Genomic DNA, 24536 nt, shown 5'->3' on the forward strand with positions numbered 1-24536 from the left:
GCTCCGTGTGGAGGCTGATGGAGCCCTGTGGGCTTTCAGGGGTTGTTGAGGAGGTTCCAGAGGGCCTCCAAGTTTTTGCGAGGCGGCCTGAGCAGATAGAAACAGGGTTAGAGGAGGTTTCAGGAGTTCGCCTGGAGTTTGGAGTTCCTCCCTGTTCCTCAGATGGACTGCAGGGAGTCCTGGTGATGTGTCGGAGCTCCCCGAGGAGGTCCAGGAACAGGGACAGTGGAGGTGTCTCAGCTGTGGGGACAGGGTCCTCATGCTAACAGCTAATGCTAACCCCGATATGTTTCACTGCAGAAGTACCGTTACCAAGACGATGAGACTCCACCTGTTGATCCCAGCCCCGGTCACATGACCCAAGGACGCAGCGTTGAGCTGAGCCACACACACCTGGACGGATACACACACCCCGCTGCAATCACAGTACGTGCACACACACACACACACACTCATATGCACACTGAGTCTAGTGTGTTTTAACCATCTAGTATCAGTTGTGTCAGTTTTTTCATTGGTCAGGTTTTTTCTGACAAGCTAAAATAAATTGGTCTGCACAAATAATTCCAGATGTACAAATATGACACAAATGATAACTCATGTAAATGAATATTTAATTCATTGTTTCTGGTTTTGTGTCAGTGTGGATGCAGTTCTTCATCTGACCAACAGGGGGCAGCATCAGCCCGCCTGCAGCTGTGACTGAGCAGGCGTGTGGTGTGTGGTGCTGTGATGTAGCTCGGTACAAGTGTAATAATAGAACACCATCAGCAGCAGAGTGACGGGGTCACAGGGTGTGGAGCTGACTCATCCTGATGTCACACGGTCAGAATCCCTGGAAAGGTCCTTGAGGAGGCTGGAGGGGGTCAGGGTGACTGTGCTCAGAGGTCCTTGTCCAGGTTTTAGGTCCTGGAGGAGCTTGTTAGGGGCAGGTGAGGGTCTCTGTGGGGGCTCTGAGGTGTTTCATGTGTCCTCAGGTCTCTGAACATGTTCCAGTGATGTCTGGGGTTTGATCTGAAGGTTTTAGGGCCCTGGGATCACTGATGAGAGATTCCAGGTGTTTAGGAGGACCGTTGTGTGTCAGAGGACGTGCTGGATGATGCTTAACAGGGTTTAAGCGGTTTTATCAGGTTTTGAGGGTCTGAACTTAAAGGTCCTTGGAAGCTCAAAAAAAGAGTGCAGGGGCTCACCACAGGGAGGCTCCAAAAGGTTGGAGGGCTCTCAAGGAGCTCTGTGGAGAAGTGAGGAGGTCTGTGGGAGGTCCTGTCACATCCTCAGGTCTCTGATCAGAGCTCCGCTGTTGAAACACTTCCAAAGAGCTGTTCCCAGGTCAGATCTGTGCACTGGGGTCGCTGTGATGTCACAGGCAGCAGGTGAGGTCAGCCCCAGTCCCCCGTCCCTCATTTACCCCATCATTAATATTCACAGAGAGAGAGAGTGAGGTGGTGGGGGTCAGGCCCACAGCCACAGGGACCTCTCCTTGCTTAATTACTGACACACACACACAGTGTGGGCCGCTCGTGCCCACTCTGAATCTGATGCTCTGCCTCTCTCTCTCTCTCTCTGTCGCTCGTCACCATGGCAACGGCAAGAATGGCAGAAAAGGGAGAGATGAGAAGAAGGGGATGTGGGGGTGGTGTTGCCATGGCAACAGCATTAGCCTGAGTATGTGTGTGTGTTTGCTGAATTACCCCCCCAAATTTCTCTATGCCCCCCTCCTCCTCTTCGTCTTCATCTTTTATCTCTCTCTCTCTCTCTCTTGGCGATGGTGACATCACAGAGGGGAGGGGATTCCTTCAGAGAGCGAGGGGCGGTGGTGGTAGAGAGACACAGACACAGAGAGAGAGGGAGAGAGGTGTGCAGTGAAGCATGAGGAGGGTCGAGCGAGGAGAGAGAGAGAGCGGAGGAGTGATGAACAGCCTCTCTCTCTCTTCAGTTTTCCTCGCTCGTCCCTCCGTCTCATTTCTCTCCATCAGGAGCAGGATGCTCGCTCGCTCTCTGTGAGCTGTCGGCCATGTCTCTGCGCTCCGTTAACGGGATCCGACGCCTCGCAGGGTTAGCGGGTTTGTGCTGAGCGCGACCTTCCTCCTCTCTCCTTCTTCTTGGTTAATTATTCATCCGTCTCTACGCCGCCGCTCTTTATGTAACCGCTTGCTGAGGAGAGAGACAGGAAGTGATGTTCGTGTCCGTGTGGTACGCCAAGAAGATGGGACGACGATTCATCAACAACGTACGGAAAGCCAAGAGGCACAGGCAGAGGATGATGGTAGGACACCTTCATTTTATAGCCCTCATTAGCACGCCATTGGCTCCACAGGCCAGGGGGCGGGGCCTCCGGCCAGGCCAATCGTGTGGTAACCGAGGTGAAGTTTGAGTGAGTGTAATGGCCGTCTGTGTGAGGTGGAGGGTAAAATGTGTAGCTGTGGGCAGGTTTCAGGTTCATGGATCCATCCAGATGTCAGACACAGTGACATCACCACAGCTGGATCCTGTTTAAATGACATGTGTAAGTACCGATGAATATCACGGCGACGGTTCACACCGATCCAGCTGTCATCATCATCGGCATCATCAAGCCCCAGAGGCCTGAAGTCCTTACCTCTGCTGACCGGCACTGTGAACGCAACGCGATGCGTTTGAGGGACCGAGTGCATCTGCCTCCAGCTGTGGGAACCGCTGCATGCTGCATGCATGTGTGAACTCCATTTACCATCGTCATCAGATCTGTAGTTAAACGGGGTGTTAAATGTGTGTGTGTGTGTGTGTGTGTGTGTGTGTGTGTAAAGCTTAATGAAGAGGATGTCCCGGTGGTGTTTGCCTGCTGTCCTGGTTTCATCACTATAATGTTTAAATACAGCTCATTGAAGTGTGATCACATGACCACAGGCTGTATGGCATCACAACCTGCTGGTCTGTGTGTGAAGCTCAGGCCTCTAACTCGGTGGATGTTTCTCCTCCTGCTGTTCCCATAGTGACTGCAGATTCTCGTAACTACAAAATTCAATTCATCAATATTTGTATTTTAACCTTTGAGAAACAAAGATCAAGAAACTGAAAAAAATCCATCAATGCAGAGAGGTCTGTTAACACATAGTGAGTGAGAAAGGTGACTGGAAAGGAAAAACTCAATGCATCATGGGAATCCCCCGGCAGCCTACATCTATTGCAGCATAACTAAGGGAGGATTCAGGGTCACCTGGTCCAGCCCTAACTATATGCTTTAGCAAAAAGGAAAGTTTGAAGCCTAATCTTGAAAGTAGAGATAGTGTCTGTCTCCTGAATCCAAACTGGAAGCTGGTTCCACAGAAGAGGGGCCTGAAAACTGAAGGCTCTGCCTCCCATTCTACTTTTAAATACTCTAGGAACAACAAGTAGGCCTGCAGAGCGAGAGCAAAGTGCTCTAATAGGGTGATATGGTACTACAAGGTCATTAAGATAAGATGGGGCCTGATTATTTAAGACCTTGTATGTGAGGAGCAGGATTTTGAATCCTGGATTTAACAGGAAGCCAATGAAGGGAAGCCAAAACAGGAGAAATATGCTCTCTCTGATTGTGCATGCAATGCATAATAAGAAACAGAAAGTTAGCGGCCATCCAGGTCTTTATGTCTTTAAGACATTCCTGCAGTTTAACTCATTGGTGTGTGTTATCTGGCTTCATGGACAGATAGAGCTGGGTGTCATCTGCATAGCAGTGTAAATGTATGCTATGTCTTCTAATGATGCTGCCTAAGGGAAGCATGTATAATGTAAACAGAATTGGTCCTAGCACTGAACCCTGTGGAACTCCATAATTAACCTCAGTGTGTGAAGAGGACTCTCCATTTACATCAGGGGTCCCCAATCTCAGTCCACGAGGGCTCACCCTGGGTCAACACACCTGAATCACATGATTGGTTCATTACCAGGCCTCTGGAGAACTTCAAGACAGGTTGAGAAGGTAATTTATCTATTTAAATCAGCTGTGATGGATCAAGGACACATCTAAAACTTGCAGGGACACCTACCCTCGTGGATTGGGATTGGGGACCCCTGATTTACATGCACAAATTGGAGTCTATTAGATAGATATGATACAAACCACTGCAGCACAGTACCTGTAATACCTACAGCATGTTCTAATCGCTCTAATAGGATATTATGGTCAACAGTATCGAACGCTGCACTAAGGTCTAGCAGGACAAGCACAGAGATGAGTCCACTGTCAGAGGCCATAAGAAGATCATTTGTAACCTTCACTAAAGCTGTTTCTGTGCTGTGATGAGCTCTGAAACCTGACTGAAACTCTTCAAATAAACCTCTGCAGATGATCTGTTAGCTGTTTGACAACTACTCTTTCAAGGATGTTTGATATAAAGGAAGGTTGGAGATTGGCCTATAATTAGCTAAGACTGCTGGGTCTAGAGATGCTTTTTGAGTAAAGGTTTAACTACAGCCAGCTTGAAGGGCTGTGGTACATAGCTGATTATTAGAGATAGGTTGATCATATTTAAGATGGAAGAATTAATTAATGGCAGGACTTCTTTGAGCAGTTTTGTAGGAATGGGGTCTAAAAGACACGTTGATGGTTTGGAGGCAAATGGCAAGCAGGTCTGGCCTGGATCTGGTATCAAGCCGGCACTGCTGGCATGGTAAGATGTATGTCATCCAGATATGGGTCAGTCCTGGCATAGATTGTAGTGTTTATGTGATGGCATGCCATATCTGGTTTGATTGTGGTTTGGTGTATGTGGCCCAGGCTCATAGAAAACAGGTCTTCCCTGGATCCGGCATCAAGCTGGCACTTCTGACTGACCGGTGTTATGGCAGAGTGTATGTCAACCACATGTGGGCCAGGTCTGGCAATGATGGCACTATTTATGTTCCTATTTTTTCCTATTTTAGTTAGAAAACCCAAATGCCATGTTGCAGTGCTATACTGCTATGGTAGCCAACGTAGTAATTATTGAAGTTAACTCAGAAAGATCAATTGGAGAAAAAGAGTCTAACTTAACATCAATGGTACTAAGAGTAGCTGTAGATAATATTACATCTGTGGGATGATTTTGAGTAAACTGCATTAAGAAGTTCATGGAGTCATTACTGGTTACCTGGACTGGATCAGCTGGGTCTCCAAACCTGCAGCAGGTTTAATGTCTCTGATGGATCCTGACCTTCAGCGTTCCTCAGCTCAGCTTCATTCATTCAGGAAACGAAGCAGGTCTGAAGGATGTGATGGTGATGAAGATGAAGGGCTCCTCATCTTCAGCGTGTATACCAGATCAGTAACAGCTCAGCTTGTGAGGACTCTGCACAGCTGCTCACTCACAGAGCTGTGATGGATGTGAGAACCTCAGATGGTCCTAAACTCTGAGAGCAGCACAGTCACTGTGAGGCCGAGAGACATAGACTCACAGTAAGAGAGAGAGAGCGCTGTCAGGGGTAACGAGGAAGAGATTTAGTTGATTCACACAGATTAAACCTCTCTGTCAGTCTACCTCTCTCACCCTCTCTCTGTTTATAGTTTGTGGTGTGTTTTCTGGTGTGTGGTGTGGTGTGGCATTGAGGGTTTGTTGGAGGTTCTGGAGGGAGTGCTCTCAGCTCTGAAGTTCAGCCTGGTGGTGGTTCTGGTGTGAGCTGCCAGGTGAAGGAGGTTTTATAAAAGTCCAAAAACTCCAGTCCAGCTTTCTGATCACTCTCAGAGTTTTTAAGTGTGCCAGTGACATTTTATTACTGCACTTTTCTCAGATTACAGGCTTAAACAGGACTCCAGGATCTCCTGTATGGAGACGCTGAGAGCTTGAAATGATCGCTGGTTTGGGTTGTTTGTGCTCCTTAGAAAGCAGAGAGGGTTCGGGCTTTCTCCTCTCTGTTGTGGTCCCACAAATGTCAGCTCAGTTTTATTTAATAGCCCAGAATCACAAATCAAAGAGATGCCACACGAGATGGAACAATTCAGCATCATATACGTGGTTATTACTGAGCTCTGGGAGCCCCTCCTCCTAAACTCAGGTCTGGTTTGAACGTTCTGGTCTCAGACTCTCAGCGTATGCAGATGATGCTGTTGTAACTAAACCAAGTGATGAAACGTTTCTGAAACACAGTATGAAACATTTGGAGAAACCTCCTCGGCCAGAATAAACTGGGTCAGGTTTATGGTGAGGCTGTGATGGTGGGGAGAGGACTGCAGAGGACTGTGTTACTGTGGACTCACCTGGAAACAAGGATGGTGCTTTATTAGGGAGTCATGTTTTGGAAACGGTAGAAGCCAGACTGAAACAGAAATGGATCTTACCTGAGCTGTCATTCATGAATAATCTTGCTGCATCTGTGCTGTGGCATCGTCTGTCTCCCGTGGACCCTCCTGTCGACCTTTATTTGCCAAACTTCAGTCAGTAATCGTAGACTTTTTTGGACCTTCTTCACTGGGTCCCACAGAATCTTCTGTTTTTACCCAAGAAACAGGATGGAGGTGAAGGACTTATTCACCTGGCCAGCAGAGGGCTCTGCTCTCTGTACAGAGATGGTGAGTGGCCCTGAGGACTGTGTGGAGGCCGGTCACAGGGATGGTTCAGACTGGCTGTGGGGGGTCTGGGCCAGGCTGAAGGACTCAGTGCTGAAGGAGTGTTTCTAATGACTTTTCATCTAAGACTTTTACTAAGAGCTGGTCACATGTGTGACTCTCACGTCTGGGTTTCTAAGAACTCGTTATGTTTGGGACTCGTTTTAATGTGAAAATTCTCATGTGGTAAAGTGTGTGGACCAACCGTAGACCAACCGTGGACCAACCGTAGACCAATCGTAGACCAATCGTAGACCAATCGTAGACCAACCGTGGAACAACCGTGGACCAACCGTGGACCATGCTCCTGCTCTGTCTGCTGCACTCTGTGTCTTCCTGCCTCTCTCGCCCTCTCCCTCTCTCTCTCTCCTGCTGTCAATCTGCCTCTCTCGCCCGCTCTCTCTCTCTCTCGCCCTCTCTATCTCTCTCTCTCCTGCTGTCAGCCTGCCTATCTCGCCCTCTCTCTCTCTCCTGCTGTCAGCCTGCCTCTCTCGCCCTCTCTCTCTCTCCTGCTGTCAGCCTGCCTATCTCGCCCTCTCTCTCTCTCCTGCTGTCAGCCTGCCTCTCTCGCCCTCTCTCTCTCTCCTGCTGTCAGCCTGCCACTCTCGCCCTCTCTCTCTCTCCTGCTGTCAATCTGCCTGTCTCGCCCGCTCTCTCTCTCTCTCGCCCTCTCTATCTCTCTCTCTCCTGCTGTCAGCCTGCCTCTCTCGCCCTCTCTCTCTCTCTCTCTCTCTCCTGCTGTCAGCCTGCCTCTCTCGCCCTCTCTCTCTCTCTCTCTCTCTCTCCTGCTGTCAGCCTGCCTCTCTCGCCCTCTCTCTCTCTCCTGCTGTCAGCCTGCCTCTCTCGCCCTCTCTCTCTCTCCTGCTGTCAGCCTGCCTCTCTCGCCCTCTCTCTCTCTCCTGCTGTCAGCCTGCCTCTCTCGCCCTCTCTCTCTCTCCTGCTGTCAGCCTGCCTCTCTCGCCCTCTCTCTCTCTCTCTCTCTCTCTCCTGCTGTCAGCCTGCCTCTCTCGCCCTCTCTCTCTCTCCCTCTCTCTCTCTCCTGTTGTCAGCCTGCCTCTCTCGCCCTCTCTCTCTCTCTCTCCTGCTGTCAGCCTGCCTCTCTCGCCCTCTCTCTCTCTCTCTCTCTCTCTCTCCTGTTGTCAGCCTGCCTCTCTCGCCCTCTCTCTCTCTCCCTCTCTCTCTCTCTCTCTCTCTCTCCTGCTGTCAGCCTGCCTCTCTCGCCCTCTCTCTCTCTCCCTCTCTCTCTCTCCTGTTGTCAGCCTGCCTCTCTCGCCCTCTCTCTCTCCCTCTCTCTCTCTCCTGTTGTCAGCCTGCCTCTCTCTCCCTCTCTCTCTCTCTCTCTCTCTCTCCTGCTGTCAGCCTGCCTCTCTCGCCCTCTCTCTCTCTCTCTCTCTCCTGTTGTCAGCCTGCCTCTCTCGCCCTCTCTCTCTCGCCCTCTCTCTCTCTCTCTCTCTCTCTCCTGCTGTCAGCCTGCCTCTCTCGCCCTCTCTCTCTCTCCCTCTCTCTCTCTCCTGTTGTCAGCCTGCCTCTCTCGCCCTCTCTCTCTCTCTCTCCTGTTGTCAGCCTGCCTCTCTCGCCCTCTCTCTCTCTCTCTCCTGCTGTCAGCCTGCCTCTCTCGCCCTCTCTCTCTCTCTCTCTCTCTCTCCTGCTGTCAGCCTGCCACTCTCGCCCTCTCTCTCTCTCTCTCTCTCCTGCTGTCAGCCTGCCTCTCTCGCCCTCTCTCTCTCTCCTGCTGTCAGCCTGCCTCTCTCGCCCTCTCTCTCTCTCCTGCTGTCAGCCTGCCACTCTCGCCCTCTCTCTCTCTCCTGCTGTCAATCTGCCTCTCTCGCCCGCTCTCTCTCTCTCTCGCCCTCTCTATCTCTCTCTCTCCTGCTGTCAGCCTGCCTATCTCGCCCTCTCTCTCTCTCTCTCTCTCTCTCTCCTGCTGTCAGCCTGCCTCTCTCGCCCTCTCTCTCTCTCTCTCTCTCTCTCTCTCTCTCTCTCTCTCTCCTGCTGTCAGCCTGCCTCTCTCGCCCTCTCTCTCTCTCCTGCTGTCAGCCTGCCTCTCTCGCCCTCTCTCTCTCTCCTGCTGTCAGCCTGCCTCTCTCGCCCTCTCTCTCTCTCTCTCTCTCCTGCTGTCAGCCTGCCTATCTCGCCCTCTCTCTCTCTCCTGCTGTCAGCCTGCCTCTCTCGCCCTCTCTCTCTCTCCTGCTGTCAGCCTGCCTCTCTCGCCCTCTCTCTCTCTCCTGCTGTCAGCCTGCCTCTCTCGCCCTCTCTCTCTCTCTCTCTCTCTCTCTCCTGCTGTCAGCCTGCCTCTCTCGCCCTCTCTCTCTCTCTCTCTCTCTCTCCTGCTGTCAGCCTGCCTCTCTCGCCCTCTCTCTCTCTCCTGCTGTCAGCCTGCCTCTCTCGCCCTCTCTCTCTCTCCTGCTGTCAGCCTGCCTCTCTCTCTCTCTCTCTCTCTCCTGCTGTCAGCCTGCCTCTCTCGCCCTCTCTCTCTCTCTCTCTCTCTCTCCTGCTGTCAGCCTGCCTCTCTCGCCCTCTCTCTCTCTCTCTCTCTCTCTCTCTCTCTCTCTCCTGCTGTCAGCCTGCCTCTCTCGCCCTCTCTCTCTCTCCTGCTGTCAGCCTGCCTCTCTCGCCCTCTCTCTCTCTCCTGCTGTCAGCCTGCCTCTCTCGCCCTCTCTCTCTCTCCTGCTGTCAGCCTGCCTCTCTCGCCCTCTCTCTCTCTCCTGCTGTCAGCCTGCCTCTCTCGCCCTCTCTCTCTCTCTCTCTCCTGCTGTCAGCCTGCCTCTCTCGCCCTCTCTCTCTCTCCTGCTGTCAGCCTGCCTCTCTCGCCCTCTCCCTCTCTCTCTCTCCTGCTGTCAGCCTGCCTCTCTCGCCCTCTCTCTCTCTCCTGCTGTCAGCCTGCCTCTCTCGCCCTCTCTCTCTCTCTCTCTCCTGCTGTCAGCCTGCCTCTCTCGCCCTCTCTCTCTCTCCTGCTGTCAGCCTGCCTCTCTCGCCCTCTCCCTCTCTCTCTCTCCTGCTGTCAGCCTGCCTCTCTCGCCCTCTCTCTCTGTTATATAAGTGTATTGGAGCTGCAGCGTCTCCAGAGATGAGCTGAATGAAGTGAACTGTGTGTTTTAGTGTTGATGCTCGAGCCTTCAGGGACTGAAGCAGAGTTCACTGTGTTACTGACACACACACACTCACACACACACACACACACAGACACACACACACACACAGAGACACACACACACACACAGGTTTACCCTCATCGTGGGCATCCTGCTGTATCTGGCCCGTTGGTCGTCGCCTGTTTCTGCCTGATTTTAAATCTTTGATGCTTGATAACTTCTCATGTGAGCGTCACACAGACACGGCTGATGAATGCATGAACTATTAACAGATTCATATCGCACAGCGAGCGCCTCTAAAACAACAGACAGAGGCACTCTTTAACAGAGCCTGCTAACTAAATTACATCACTGTGTTTCCACGGAAACGACCCACAGCTCAGGATAATGTGATTTCCACACTGAGCTGTGATAAGAACACAATATTCTTTATTAATCATATAAACTGCAGTCATGAATGTGTGAACTCACACCTGTAAGCTGCTGAAACGCTCACCTGTGCCAGGCCCGTGATGTCACATGTTACCATGGTGACTGTGGAGGTTACAGGTGTGTGTTTGTACATAGTGGGGGTGTCCAAATTCATGGACTGCATCCTCCTAAGGACGTGTTTATAGAGCGATTAAGGCACAGCGACGCGACGAAGGCTGTCCAAATTCGTAGACTCCTCCGAATGCAGCCGACAAATGCGTCCTCCTTTTCCCCGAATTTGAAGGATGGGTCGGGTGAGTCCTTCGTGGCCCACCATATCCCAGAATTCATAGCTCGGCCCAGCCAAACTCCAGTTTCCAACAATGGCGGCCGCTGCTAAGTTTTAATATTACTCTTGTTACTCTTTCTGGGTCACAAAATAAACTTTTAACATATTTTCAGGCGAGAAAGTAGCTGTGTAAACCTCAAATGTCTGCTCGGTTTATCAAGATATCGCATATTTGCAAAAGTGCTTCGATGTTTTCAGAGACGTCTGTTACCCACCAGCTCGATAGGAAGCCGGGAGCTCGAGGGTCACTAGAGCTGCCGAGAACGGCACAACTCCCGACACATCATTTTCAGATCCCCGTGGACTTTTGCTACTCAGGTTAAACGTGAAATATAAGTCACTTAGACAACCTAAAAATGTTATTGTTGGGCTTTTTTCAGTGTTTTGTTTGTTCGTGAGTAAATCGGTTTGGCTGAGATCAAAGTTATTAGATTAGATTAAATAAAACTTTATTAATCCCCCAGGTGTTTTCCTCCTTGGTTTTCACACAGCTGACTAAACGTCAAACAGAAAACTGATTAAACAGAAGTATGAGACAGTCGAGAGTTTACGCCAGTGTCCTGTTATATTTTGTCCCACGTAGACTTCGAAGGCCGGGTCCTCAGGAGGATGCAGCCCATGAATTTGGACACCTCTAGTGACTCTGACTACATGAATTTAAACGTGCATAGTTCAGACACCTGATAGGGTCTTTGTCTGTGAACAACAGCACGATGAAAACCGTCTGCAGGCTGGGACTGGTGGTTCCGTCATGTTGGTTTAATGTAATGTAAGGAAAACAGGGGCCTGGGGCCCCCTGAAAACAGACTGCAGCCGAGGCCCTGAAGCACCCACCTACATTAGAGCCTCAGTTCCACTGGGATCTACTGGACAGCGTGCACACGTCTACCACTGTTTAACACATCAAGTTCTCCATTGTTGTGTTTGTGTCACACACATGACATCACAGGACTCGTGCCGTGTTGCTATAGCGACCCCGACGTTGGGTTTGTTTGTTGTATGACAAACATTTTAAATAGTGACATAAACAGACTTTCAAAGAAGTGACTGAGGTGGGACTCATCTGTAACAAAAACCAGCCGTAACCAAGTAAAGTCAAGTAGAACCGAGTAGAGTACAGTAGAGCAGGTGCTAGTTAGCTAGCTAGCTTAGGTGGTGGGTTCATGGAGGTCCTGATCCCTTCACTCTGGTCCTTCTCAGGCTCCAGCTGTGTTAAAGACCTCCATCAGTGTGACATGGGTGGAGGTTAGGTGGAAGTTGCAGATCAGTGGGTGAAGATGCTTCAGCTCTCTGAGCTGTCAGGATACAGATGTTGTGCTCCTGTATCCAGGTGTGTCAGCAGGAAACAGCGAGTGTTATATGAAGGTTTAACAAAATGTGGGCCATTTATTTGGCTGATGGGAAAAAAAACACAAAACAAAGACAAAGCAAACTGGGACAAAACTAAAGTGGGAGCACCTAAGACTAACCATGAAAACTATGACACAAGAACATGAGCATGAATCTGAGCAGGAGCACAAAAAAACCCAAGACCTGAGTGACCTGAAGCAACACAAACAGATGACCCGACACTGAACGACTTAAATATACAGCAGGGTAATGAGGGAAGTGGAAACAGCTGACACAAATGAACATCACGCCACATGGGAAGCAAAGCTAAACACACTGAACATGGAACATCAGTTTTCCTGTAGACTCCTGGTGGAGCAGAGGTCTGCAACAACACCACGCCAACGGACTTTCAAAATAAAACAGGAAGCATGGAGAGACATGAACTCGGACACGAAAGCTTGACACAAGAGAGAGGGAGCGAGAGAGGGACACAGAGGAGAGACACAAGGGGACACGGGTGATAACACAAACTGGACTAAAACTCAACTAAGTCCTAACTAATAATAACAACACAAGAACATATTTCCAAGAAATCACAAACCCCGCCCCCTGACAGGGAGGCCATGTTGGCTCAGTGATGGTGTGATGAGCTCCAAATACAGTACAGCTGATAAATTTACCAGCTGCTGCCTGTGGAGCTTTGATCAAGCATCAAACATCCTGCAGTTATTTCTATCTGCTTTAAAGCTTTTATTAGCTCCTATTTTTATTACAGTGTGCGGATTAAAGGACGTCCAACCCTCAGACACGTTTTCTAACGAGCACACAGTTTACTGTCAGAGAAGCTGCTCCAGCTGTTTCCTGTTTGGATCATCTGAACGTGTCACAAACAGAGACGCTGTTACAGTGTATCTGTCTCTGCTCCAGCTGTTAGCAGCTGTTTCAGTAACCGCTTTGCATTTCATGAAGAATGACTGAAAACTAACAGCTCACCTGTACACACACCTGCAGGAGCTCTGACCCCTGTTTACAGCTCTGTGTATGTGTTGATGGTCAGAGCTGTGTGTGGGCGGGTCTAGGATCAGGTGACCCTGAACCCTCCCTCATATCTGCAGCACATGTCCCCCCCTCACTGAGCCTGGCCCTTCTGGATGTGTTTGGCTGGGTGTAGAGCAGCCTGATGGAGGCTTTGAATACATCAGGTGTAGCTAGCACAGCGCCTGCTGACAGCTTTAAATGGCACTGATGGAGCTGCACATCTGTGGCTGTCAGTGATGTCATGATGATGTCATGAGAATCATGATGTCAGGTGTGCTTCAGGACATGAAGGACAGAGGACATGCTGGGCGGTGTGTGTGTGTCCTCCTGTGATAAACTGTGTAAGGGTGAGGTAGAGTGTGTGTACAGCGTGAACAGCTGGCATGGACTGATAGGCTCCGCCCCCAGCTACCCTCACCTGGACAAACGAAGAAGGCGGGTGGATGATGATGGACGAGCTGTGAAGGGTTTGGTCACATGACTCAGTGAGGTGTGTGGTTAATGAGTGGAGAGAGCGCCACAGCAGGAAGTGATGTAATAACCGTGTCTCCAAGCTCTCATGAGTGCTTGGAGCAGATGATATGAGAGTTGGTTGCTATAGCTACGGCTACAGTTGCCCAGGTAACCGGGCCCCTTGAGGGCTCAACAGCTGTTACCATGGAGTTGCCGTGGCGATGAGCAGAGATATTCTGGGATGTGATTTAACTCTTCATGTGTTTATTTTTTTTACAGATGAACGGGTCAGAGGGAGAGCTGGAGTACGAGGAGATCACACTGGAGAGGGTGAGCGCACACACACAGACGCACACAGACACACACACACACAGACACACACAGACACACACACACACACACGTGTAGTGGTGAGAAACACTCGGTCCTCGCGCTCCTTCCAGCTCGTCTCCGCTCTGTTTTTAGACGCATCACTCTGATTTAAAAGCCGCCGTCACCCTCTGAATGTAAGCCACGCCCCCCTGACATCAGCGGGTTATTTTTAGCTCCTTTTACAAATCAAACCAGTGAACCTGACGTTTAATCAGCTGGTCTCAGATCTGCTCACAGAGGCACAGCTGTCAGCACACACAGGAGTGATTTAATGAGTCACCTCCCATCAGCCCTTCATGCACTCTGTGAGGATGATGATGAGGAGGAGGAGGATGGTGAGGATGAGTGTGGAGGTGTGTCAGAGACAGCGGGTGGACAGAGACACTAACATCTGTCCTCAGTGAGTGAGAAGTCTGCAGACACATCTGCATAATTCATGCACAGCTGATCATTGAATACGAGCTGCAGGCAGAAACACCACAGAAGAAGAAAACAGGAAGTAAATGAGATGTTCCTGTCAGGGCTTATGATGATGATGATGAAGGTTTAGCTCTGCTGTGAAGACACATTAGTGAAAGGGCTGCTGGGTAATATCAGGCAGGACTGACCTCCATCAGGCAGATGGTCCAGAGAGCTGCAGGAGCAGGAGGAGGATTAGATTCAGCCTTGTTAGAGGACAGGAAGGTGAAGCTCGTCTTTGTGGATGTCTTCAGCCAACAGCTCGCAGCTTCCTGCGGTCATGTGGACAGCAGCTATCATGGTGACACCATCACAGGAAGTGGAGCAGAAACATCTCCTCTGCTCCGTCAGTGAAGCTCTGACTGAAACAGCTGACTAACTGCTGTCATGGTAACCTGCTGCTGAGGCTGAACTCAGTTCACACTAGGGCTGGGCGATATGACCCAAAATTCATATCTCGATACGTTTTAGCTGGATGGCGATATACGATATATATCTCGATATTTTTTAAAAGCCATAAAGTAAGAACGAACAGAGAGTTCTTAGTCAAAGCTGTGTCCCAGATGTCACACAGGCACTTTTATTAACATACAGCACAGATGTACATGAAGAAATTACTCAAAAATAAATGATCAGCATCTATTAAATAATAATGCTCTATAAATAAAAGAAAACTGTTGTTTTTGTGCATAACAAAAAGCTCACAATTGTGCAGTCAAAATGTAAGCTAACAGACGCTGAGCATAATAACAAGCAGCTGCTCTGTTCCCAACTTCTACTGCGTGACTGACAGCCTGCAGTTTGAAATCCTCTTTGTAACCGTGTCTCTTACAGGTGCCATTTATGGTCCTTATACACACACAGTACAGTAATATTACGTTGAAGCACAGTGTGTATCACTCCGCGAGGCTCCTCGGTAGCCGTAATGCTCTGGCAATACATCAAGCGCTGCAGCTTCGTAGCTTACCAAAGTCGTACTAAAAGATTTATTGACAGATTGCTGAGCGCTGTGTTCCACAGAAAATTGGTTCGTGGTCATCAAGCACAAGCAGAATTCATACATAAGGCGAGCTGTCAACTTTTGAGAAAATGAAAGGATTCTAGGCTGTGCAGCACCTCTGGGCTGCATGGCGTTAGCGTGGTTAGCTCGTTAGCGTGGTTAGCTCGCTAACACGTTGACGCCGTCCAGCCCCACGCACGGGGCGATGCGCGGTAACTCGTTAACAGAGATTTGCCGTGTCCATGTTGTCGCTGCCTGCAGGTGAAGCTATGGGGGAGGAGGGGGAGTTGTGTTCAGTGAAGGAGAGGCGAGGCCGAGTAAAGTTGCGTAAAGACAAAAGTGGACGAAAGAGAGGCAAACTTATGGCTCCACAACTATAATTATAACGTAACATAGACTATATCGATATAAAGGATATTGTCACATCTTATATCTCGTATGAAAATATATCGATATTTTTAAAAAACTCGATATATCGCCCAGCTCTAGTTCACACCATGAGGCCTCTCAGCCCAGTGACAGGTGTCAGCTCCTCAGGACGTCCTCATCGGGGTCCTTTCAAAGTGAAGGAGCAGCAGCTCCACTTACTGGATGTCCGACTTACTCCCCCTGTCTCTAACAGAGACCATGAGCAGAGGAACACTGGGTCTGCTGGACCAATGAACCTTCAGCTTGTCTTTCTTCACCTCGTTGCTCCATCATGAAGGGAACTAACAGCACAGAAAGCAGGATCCATAGAAAACAGAATATAACATTATGACCAGAAGAATAAATAATACAGAACATATAAACCAAAATTCAAGATTATCAAAAATACAAAACCAGAAAACACCAAATGTCTCTTCAGCCTCTCTCCTCTTTCTCCCCTCTGAGAGCTGAAGATCCAAAAGTCAGCTGGTTTGGACATCAGTCTGAGTCTGATAAAAACGCCAACATCTGCAGAGCTCCAGGTTATCCAGCTGTGCAGGAAGCTAACCTGACAGCTGCATAACTCTCCTGGGCCTGGGCTGGCTGTTTGTCTTAGATTCACTCCCAGATTTGATTTATGAGCTCACTGAGCTCATGGGCCAGGTGCTGGTGTAAGTGGGGGCTCATCCAGGATCCACATACAGGAAGACCCAGGTCTGCATCAGGTACAGTGTGTTCATGTGTGTGTTCACGTGTGTGTGTTCAGGGTAACTCTGGTCTGGGCTTCAGCATCGCGGGAGGAACCGACAATCCTCACATCGGAGACGACCCCTCCATCTTCATCACCAAGATCATCCCCGGAGGAGCCGCTGCCCAGGACGGACGCCTCAGGTGCACACACACAGAAACACAAACACACACACAAACAGACACACACAGAAACACACACAGACTGCTTGTGCTTGTGTTCTCTGAGGACATGAAGCTGAGCCTCTCACCTTTAAAGGACCTGATCACCCCTGAGCCTTCAAACAGCTGTTTGAGGAGGTGACAATGACTCTCCCTCTCTCTTCATCTCCAGGGTGAACGACAGCATCGTATTCGTCAACGATGTGGACGTCCGGGAGGTCACTCACTCCATCGCTGTGGAGGCGCTGAAGGAGGCGGGGCCTGTTGTCAGGCTGTACGTGCTGCGGAGACGCCCACCGAGCGAACGCATCACACAGATCAAACTGATGAAAGGACCCAAAGGTGAGACAGGAGAGCAGCTCTTATGTAACTGTGATTCCAGCTGCTCTGCCGCCCTCTGCTGGACTGTTAGAGTCATTACAGTTCTTAAATACTTTATGTTTTATGTCAGCAAAAGAAGAATTAGAGACATGACAGAGGCTTCATACACGAGATTCACCTTTATAACCCTTTATACTCTGATTCCTCAGCAGGACACTGTAGTAATGTTTAATAAACCTGTTATAAATACAGTTTGGTCACACAGGAAGCAGAAACACACCTGAACGTGTCACCTCACCTGGAGCCAGTCACACCTGGAGATTTATTACTTTATATATTTTTAACATTTTGTGACGCACTGATTACGTCAGTAACATATTTTAGTTCATCACCTTTTTAATCTGTAAACGTTGTTTGCCATGAGTCAGTTTGATCTTCATCACTCGCTGTGTTCTGGGTTTTGTTAATCTAACCCCGCCCCCCGGTGCAGGTCTGGGCTTCAGTATAGCGGGCGGCGTGGGGAACCAGCACGTCCCTGGAGACAACAGCATCTACGTCACCAAGATCATCGAGGGCGGGGCGGCACACCGTGACGGGCGGCTGCAGATCGGAGACAAAATCCTGGCGGTACGTGACATCACACGTGTTCTCTCTGACACGCTAAACTGATGTGACTGTGGTCTAACATGAGGCTCCGCCCCCCGGCAGGTCAACCACATGTCTCTGGAGGACGTCCTGCACGAAGACGCCGTGTCAGCCCTGAAGAATACAGGAGAGGTGGTCTACCTGAAGGTGGCCACGCCCACCTCGCAGTACATCCACCCAATTGATCGATACAGCCCCCCCGACCTGACCAGCTGTAAGTACACCTGTACAGCATCACACTGACTAGACCTGCTCACAGGTTGATTACAGTGATAATACTACAGTAATATTGTAAATAATACTGCATATCAGTCATCTGTACAGATGTGAGTTCACTCTGAATGATGACTTTAGTTTCCCTGCAGCGCCACCTAGAGGACAGATGTGCACTTTCAGCTCAGACTAATTCTAAACTCCTCAGAAGATGAAACCAGGACACAGTCAGGCTTTAAAATGAGTTTAATGAGGTTTTCCTTCAAGAAGCTCCAGGAATGTTTGATCCTATCAGGCTTTGATCCTGATGCAGGTGAACTCAAGACTCAGACTCAGAGGAAGGTCCAGGATGTTTTCTTTACTATGGATAAGATTATCATTCATAACAGATTAATCCAGAATACTGTGTCAAACACACAGTCAGCAACCAGTTAAACCTGTGATCCAGATGTTAGACCTGTCCCTGATCCAGATGTTACTCCCGTGTCCCTGATCCAGATGTTACTCCCGTGTCCCTGATCCAGATGTTAGACCCGTGTCTCTGATCCAGATGTTAGACCTGTCCCTGATCCAGATGTTAGACCCGTGACCCTGATCCAGATGTTAGACCCGTGACCCTGATCCAGATGTTAGACCCGTGACCCTGATCCAGATGTTATACCCGTGACCCTGATCCAGATGTTAGACCCGTGACCCTGATCCAGATGTTAGACCCGTGACCCTGATCCAGATGTCAGACCTGTGACCCTGATCCAGATGTTAGACCTGTGACCCTGATCCAGATGTTAGACCCGTGACCCTGATCCAGATGTTACACCCGTGTCACTTATCCAGATGTTAGACCCGTGTCCCTGATCCAGATGTTAGACCCGTGTCCCTTATCTAGATGTTAGACCCGTGTCCCTGATCCAGATGTTACACCCGTGTCCCTGATCCAGATGTTAGACCTGTCCCTGATCCAGATGTTATACCCGTGACCCTGATCCAGATGTTATACCCGTGACCCTGATCCAGATGTTAGACCTGTCCCTGATCCAGATGTTAGACCCGTGACCCTGATCCAGATGTGTACACCCGTGACCCTGATCCAGATGTCAGACCTGTCCCTGATCCAGATGTTAGACCTGTGACCCTGATCCAGATGTTAGACCTGTCACTTATCCAGATGTTAGACCCGTGTCCCTGATCCAGATGTTAGACCTGTCCCTTATCTAGATGTTAGACCTGTCCCTGATCCAGATGTTAGACCCGTGTCCCTGATCCAGATGTTAGACCTGTGACCCTGATCCAGATGTTAGACCTGTCCCTTTTCTAGATGTTAGACCTGTCCCTGATCCAGATGTTAGACCTGTCCCTTATCTAGATGTTAGACCTGTGACCCTGATCCAGATGTTAGACCTGTCCCTTATCCAGATGTTAGACCCGTGTCCCTGATCCAGATGTTAGACCTGTCCCTTATTCAGATGTTAGACCCGTGTCCCTGATCCAGATGTTAGACCTGTCCCTTATTCAGATGTTAGACCCGTGTCCCTGATCTAGATGTCAGAGATCAGCTGCTGAATCTTCTGTCCTCGCTGCAGCCTACATGGAGCCGGACTATATGTGCGATTACCCACAAGCCCTCCCTCCTCCGTCACCGCGGCGATACTCCCCGATCCCCCGCGGCATGATGGGAGAGGACGAGTACTCGAGGGAGCCTCGCAGGGTTTGCGTGCAGCGCGGCTCCACCGGCCTGGGCTTCAACATCGTGGGCGGAGAGGACGGAGAGGGCATCTTCATCTCCTTCATCCTCGCAGGAGGCCCAGCAGACCTGAGCGGGGAGCTCCGCAAGGGAGACCAGATCCTCAGTGTAATACACACAAACACACACACAGATCCTCAGTGTAATACACACAAACACACACACAGATCCTCAGTGTAATACACACACACACACACACAGATCCTCAGTGTAATACACACAAACACACACAGATCCTCAGTGTAATACACACAAACACACACACAGATCCTCAGTGTAATACACACACACACACACACAGATCCTCAGTGTAATACACACACACACACACACAGATCCTCAGTGTAATACACACAAACACACACAGATCCTCAGTGTAATGCACACAAACACACACAGATCCTCAGTGTAATACACACAAACACACACAGATCCTCAGTGTAATACACACAAACACACACAGATCCTCAGTGTAATGCACACAAACACACACAGATCCTCAGTGTAATACACACAAACACACACAGATCCTCAGTGTAATGCACACAAACACACACAGATCCTCAGTGTAATACACACAAACACACACACAGATCCTCAGTGTAATACACACAAACACACACAGATCCTCAGTGTAATGCACACAAACACACACAGATCCTCAGTGTAATACACACAAACACACACAGATCCTCAGTGTAATGCACACAAACACACACAGATCCTCAGTGTAATACACACAAACACACACAGATCCTCAGTGTAATACACACAAACACACACAGATCCTCAGTGTAATGCACACAAACACACACAGATCCTCAGTGTAATGCACACAAACACACACAGATCCTCAGTGTAATGCACACAAACACACACAGATCCTCAGTGTAATACACACAAACACACACAGATCCTCAGTGTAATACACACAAACACACACAGATCCTCAGTGTAATACACACAAACACACACAGATCCTCAGTGTAATACACACAAACACACACACAGCAGGTCTTCAGAGCAGGTGAGTTATTTAGAGATAAATGTGATCAATAACTCCAACAACTAACACCTGTTGGAGTTATTGATCTCATGAAGACATGAAGTCCAAAATAATAGGAGTACTTTAGAGCAGGGGTGTCAAACTCAACGCTCACTTTAGGTCGCGGGCCAAACGAGATAAACATTTATTGAACACTAAAACTGTTTTTTAAACATAAATATGAATAAAAACAGACAGGAATATTATTCCAGATTAAATAAACTTAAAAAAATAAACTTTAACTTTAAATATTTTGCTCTTCATAAAAATATATCCTGCAAGTTAGAAATATGAACATGCTGCCAAAACCCCAGAAAAAGTAAATGAGAGCAAACACAAGGTTGGAGCCGCATGCAGACGGAGCTGGGCGCTGCTGCAGGAGTGGAGCTAATAAACTGTGCGGGACGTTCAGTGTCGTACTTTCCCTGAGTGCATCGTTACACTGCAGCTGCATCTGAATCTGCACAGGTGCAGCTCAGCAAAGTGCGCTGACTTGGTTCAACATTACTGCAACAGGGAAAGTGAGGCAGGCTGCACTGGTGCATTTGTGACAGCTTGAAACGCCTTCACCGCATCATACATGTCCATGAACTGACAGGTTTCCTTGCTGAGCTCAAAAACTCTGTTGAGAACTTTTCCCCAGCTCAGCCAGCGGAGCTCTGCATGAAGGAATGTGGGCAAACTCTGAATCTATTTCCCACATAATAGACTGAAACTGGCGGTGATTTAAACCTTTAGCTGAGATCAAATGTACGGTCTGCGTCACGGTGATCATTACATGCTCCATTTTTAGGACTTTACCACACAGCCTTTCCTGGTGTGTGATGCAGTGATGCTGATAACTCACCGGTACAGTTCTCCTGCTGCATCTTTACTCCAACAAGTTTGTCCCAGGACAGTTTCATGTCGGTTACACTTTGACATACGTTTTAAAAAATGTCGTTTCCTGTCGTTGTGCATCGATTTAATGTTCAATATTTCCTCTCCAGGGATGAAGATGGCCAGCTGTGCAGTGTCCATCATGTCTGTACTTTCATCCACAGAATGTATGCAATAAAGTTTTTGCTTCTTTCACACAACTGTGCTCTTAAATCAGTGGCCATGTCACAAACCCGATCAGCAATCGTATTTCTGCTCAGGCTCACGTTTGCCAAAATCTGCGTTTTGTCTGGCCACAAGTAAAAGTAAGTAAGTAAAATTTATTTATATAGCGCTTTTCACAGATAAAAATCACAAAGTGCTTTACAAGACAGAAAATGGAAATATAAAAACAATATAACAGTAAATAAAACAATGTAAAACAATAAAACTATAAAAACAGCATAAGAAGAAATTCATCCAATGCTTTTCTAAATAAAAATGTCTTCAGCTGTTTCTTAAAAGAATCAAGAGTCCGTGCAGCGAAGAGACAGTGGGAGAGAATCCCACAACCGTGGTGCCACAGTCTGAAAGGCCACCAGCAGTCTCTGATCAAAGGTGCAGCTCAGCAAAGTGCGCTGACTTGGTTCAAGATTACTGCAACAGGGAAAGTGAGGCAGGCTGCACTGGTGCGTCGCACAGCTTCATCCTGCAGCTCTTCAGAGCGGTACCGGGCTGATTTGGCTCCTCTGCTACAGTAAAACTTGCTTTCACAACAGCTTCACTTTGTGGTTTTGCTCTGGTGACAAACGTCTGCTGAAACGTCAGATTCTTCTTCAGCTCTTCTACTTCCTGTAGTTTCTGCATTTAGGTTTTTCAGCTTATCCTGACGTTTTGTCTCGTAGTGCCGTCTTAATTAAATTCCTTCATTACAGCCACATTAGCTCCACTAATAAGACGCACGGGTTTACCAGCATGTCTGTAAACTTATATTCAGCCTCCCACTGGTGCTGAAAGGCTCTGCTTTCAGAGTCAACTTGTGTGTTATTAGCGCCTCATATCGCCGGGCCATGCATAACAATAATAGTACATCTATATAAAATCATCTCGCGGGCAGGATGTAAATGTACGCCGGGCCGGATGTGGCCCGCGGGCCTTGAGTTTGACACACGTGCTTTAGACTCTCAAACTACAACAGAAAAGTAATCAGAGTACTCTGATGAGTAACTTGTCTGGTGTTACATCAGCTCTGGTCCTCAGTCACAGTTTGTAACCAGCAGAAACAAAAGTGTAACCTGGCTGCCCCCTGCTGGTCAGGCAGAGGTACTGACCACAGATCCACTCAACTAACGTGTGTGTGTGTGTGTGTGTGTGTGTGTGTGTGTGTGTGTGTGTGTGTGTGTGCAGGTGAACGGGGTGGACCTCCGGTACGCCACACATGAGCAGGCAGCAGCAGCTCTGAAGAACGCCGGGCAGACTGTTACCATAGTAGCACAGTACAGACCTGAGGGTGAGGACTCACACACTCACACACACACACACACACTCACACACACACAGACTCACACACACACACACACCTAACCCGTTTGTCACTACTCCAGTACGCGACTGCGCACTCGTGTTCTCACTAGTCCGTGCGTTGTAAGTTCACGCGTCACACTTCCTGAGAACGCAGCGCGATCGTTCCACAGCTGGAACATCAGTGTACTTGATGACTTGATGACATCACAGCTCCAGAGGTTTCACTGCCATCCCCTCGTAATTTTACTGTGATTAATATTTGCAGTGGAAATTTCTCATGGTGTGGGAGGTTTCTGTAAGAAAAAAGATAAAACAGTATTTCAGGCACTTTGGCAAATAAAGCAAACATGAACATTTTGTCTAAGTGACTTATATGTTTAACCTGAGCAGTGAAAGACCGCGGGGGGTTAAAAACGATGGAGTCCGCTGTTCTCGCTCTGGTGACCCTTGACCTCATGGTCAGCTGACAGCTGGTGGGTAACAGATGTCTCTGAAAACGTCGGAGCGCTTTTACAAATATGTGATGTCCTGATATTTGAAGTTCACACAGCGACATTCTCGCCTTAAAATATCTTAAAAGTTCATTTTTTTACACAGAGTCATATCTTTTTAGCAGCTGTCCTACGTCACTGCTGTGTTTGAGTTTTGGACGAAATGCATTCTGGGATATTTGGCTGCACCAAGTCCACATAAGCCACCACCGGTGCATGCTGGGTAAAATGGGAGGAGCCAGAACACATTCGGGAATGTTGAGATGAGATGAGATGAGATGAGATAGCCTTTATTTGTCAGTTGCAGGTCTTTTGCCCACAACCGAGATGACAGACCTTGCCGACCGTACATACAATACAAACATCACATTGGGGAGACAGGTCAGGCCAGGTAGCGAGGAAAAAAACATCAAAATGTGTAACACAGAAGGATAATACAGGAATGCACAGGTATCAACACACCACAGCACAATAAACACAGACAGCAACATGGGAAAGAGTTCCAGTGTGTACATCTGATCTGGGACCGCTGCAGTCCCAGTCTTCCAGCCAACCCAGGTGGCCTTGCATGGAATGGGAAGGAACAGACTAAAGACAGTCGTTATCAGGGTGTTGTTGTTCAGCTCCAGCCTTGCAGCTGGCGCCAAAGGGGTCTCTGCATAAGTGATGGTGCTTTTTACTTTAGTGCGAACAGCTCATATGAATTTCAAAGCAGTTCTACAGTCCAACACTGGTCTCTCAATCTCCCGTTGGAGAGCCGCGAGCTTCGCCATACTTGCGCTCTGTGATGTTGTCATTTCCTGTGCTCAAGGAGCCGATTCTGAGAACTCACGGCAGTGTGCCTCCCCGAGATGTCATCCAATTTTGTGCCCAGAGATGTTATTCCGAGCGAGCCCTTGCGAGATGTATCCAGTCTGCAGTCAGAGGTCTTATTCTGAGTATTCACAGCAGCCGTAGCTTCTCCAAGATCTTATCCGTGCTGACTCAATGAGCCCATTTTGAGAAACTCACGCCTCTTCCCATCGTTTCAATCCCAGCAGGCAGCCTTGTGGGGGTTTGAACAGCCGGTTCCGCTTCCTTAATTCTTCGATAAGTCAGGGCCAAGCCAGCTCCGATCATCCAGAACCCTGTTACCATGGTTCCGAATAGGTAGATACCTTCAGCACTCAGGCTCACCCGAGCCCAGACTTCTCGTTGAGAAAGGGGTGTCAATTGCATTCAGAGACCAGTTGATCAAATCCATAATTCCTCTTTTAGGTTTTAGAGAACAGACTGTGAGAGAGTGTTCCAGGGAAAATACAAAAACCACGAGACTAGACAAGGACATCAGCAGG

General features: G+C 48.8%; 1 protein-coding gene across 8 annotated transcripts in view; it reads left to right on the plus strand.

The window, feature by feature from the left end:
• LOC309702922 (disks large homolog 4-like) overlaps positions 1-24536 on the plus strand; it is a 53523-nt gene that overhangs the window by 22344 nt on the left and 6643 nt on the right. For 6 of the 8 annotated variants that reach the window (XM_082527566.1, XM_082527568.1, XM_082527567.1 and 3 more), the window contains 8 exons: positions 301-426; positions 13496-13546; positions 16222-16346; positions 16537-16706; positions 17176-17312; positions 17394-17544; positions 19124-19392; positions 22595-22697. In XM_082527566.1, the coding sequence (XP_082383692.1) occupies positions 301-426; positions 13496-13546; positions 16222-16346; positions 16537-16706; positions 17176-17312; positions 17394-17544; positions 19124-19392; positions 22595-22697 (1132 nt within the window). Of the gene's footprint in view, positions 1-300; positions 427-1941; positions 2267-13495; positions 13547-16221; positions 16347-16536; positions 16707-17175; positions 17313-17393; positions 17545-19123; positions 19393-22594; positions 22698-24536 lie in introns of those variants that run through there. The other 2 variants (XM_082527572.1, XM_082527570.1) reach the window with 2 other exon arrangements.

Source organism: Aulonocara stuartgranti, assembly GCF_965226115.1.
Source record: "Aulonocara stuartgranti genome assembly, chromosome: 3".
NCBI classification, from domain to species: Eukaryota; Metazoa; Chordata; class Actinopteri; order Cichliformes; family Cichlidae; genus Aulonocara; species Aulonocara stuartgranti.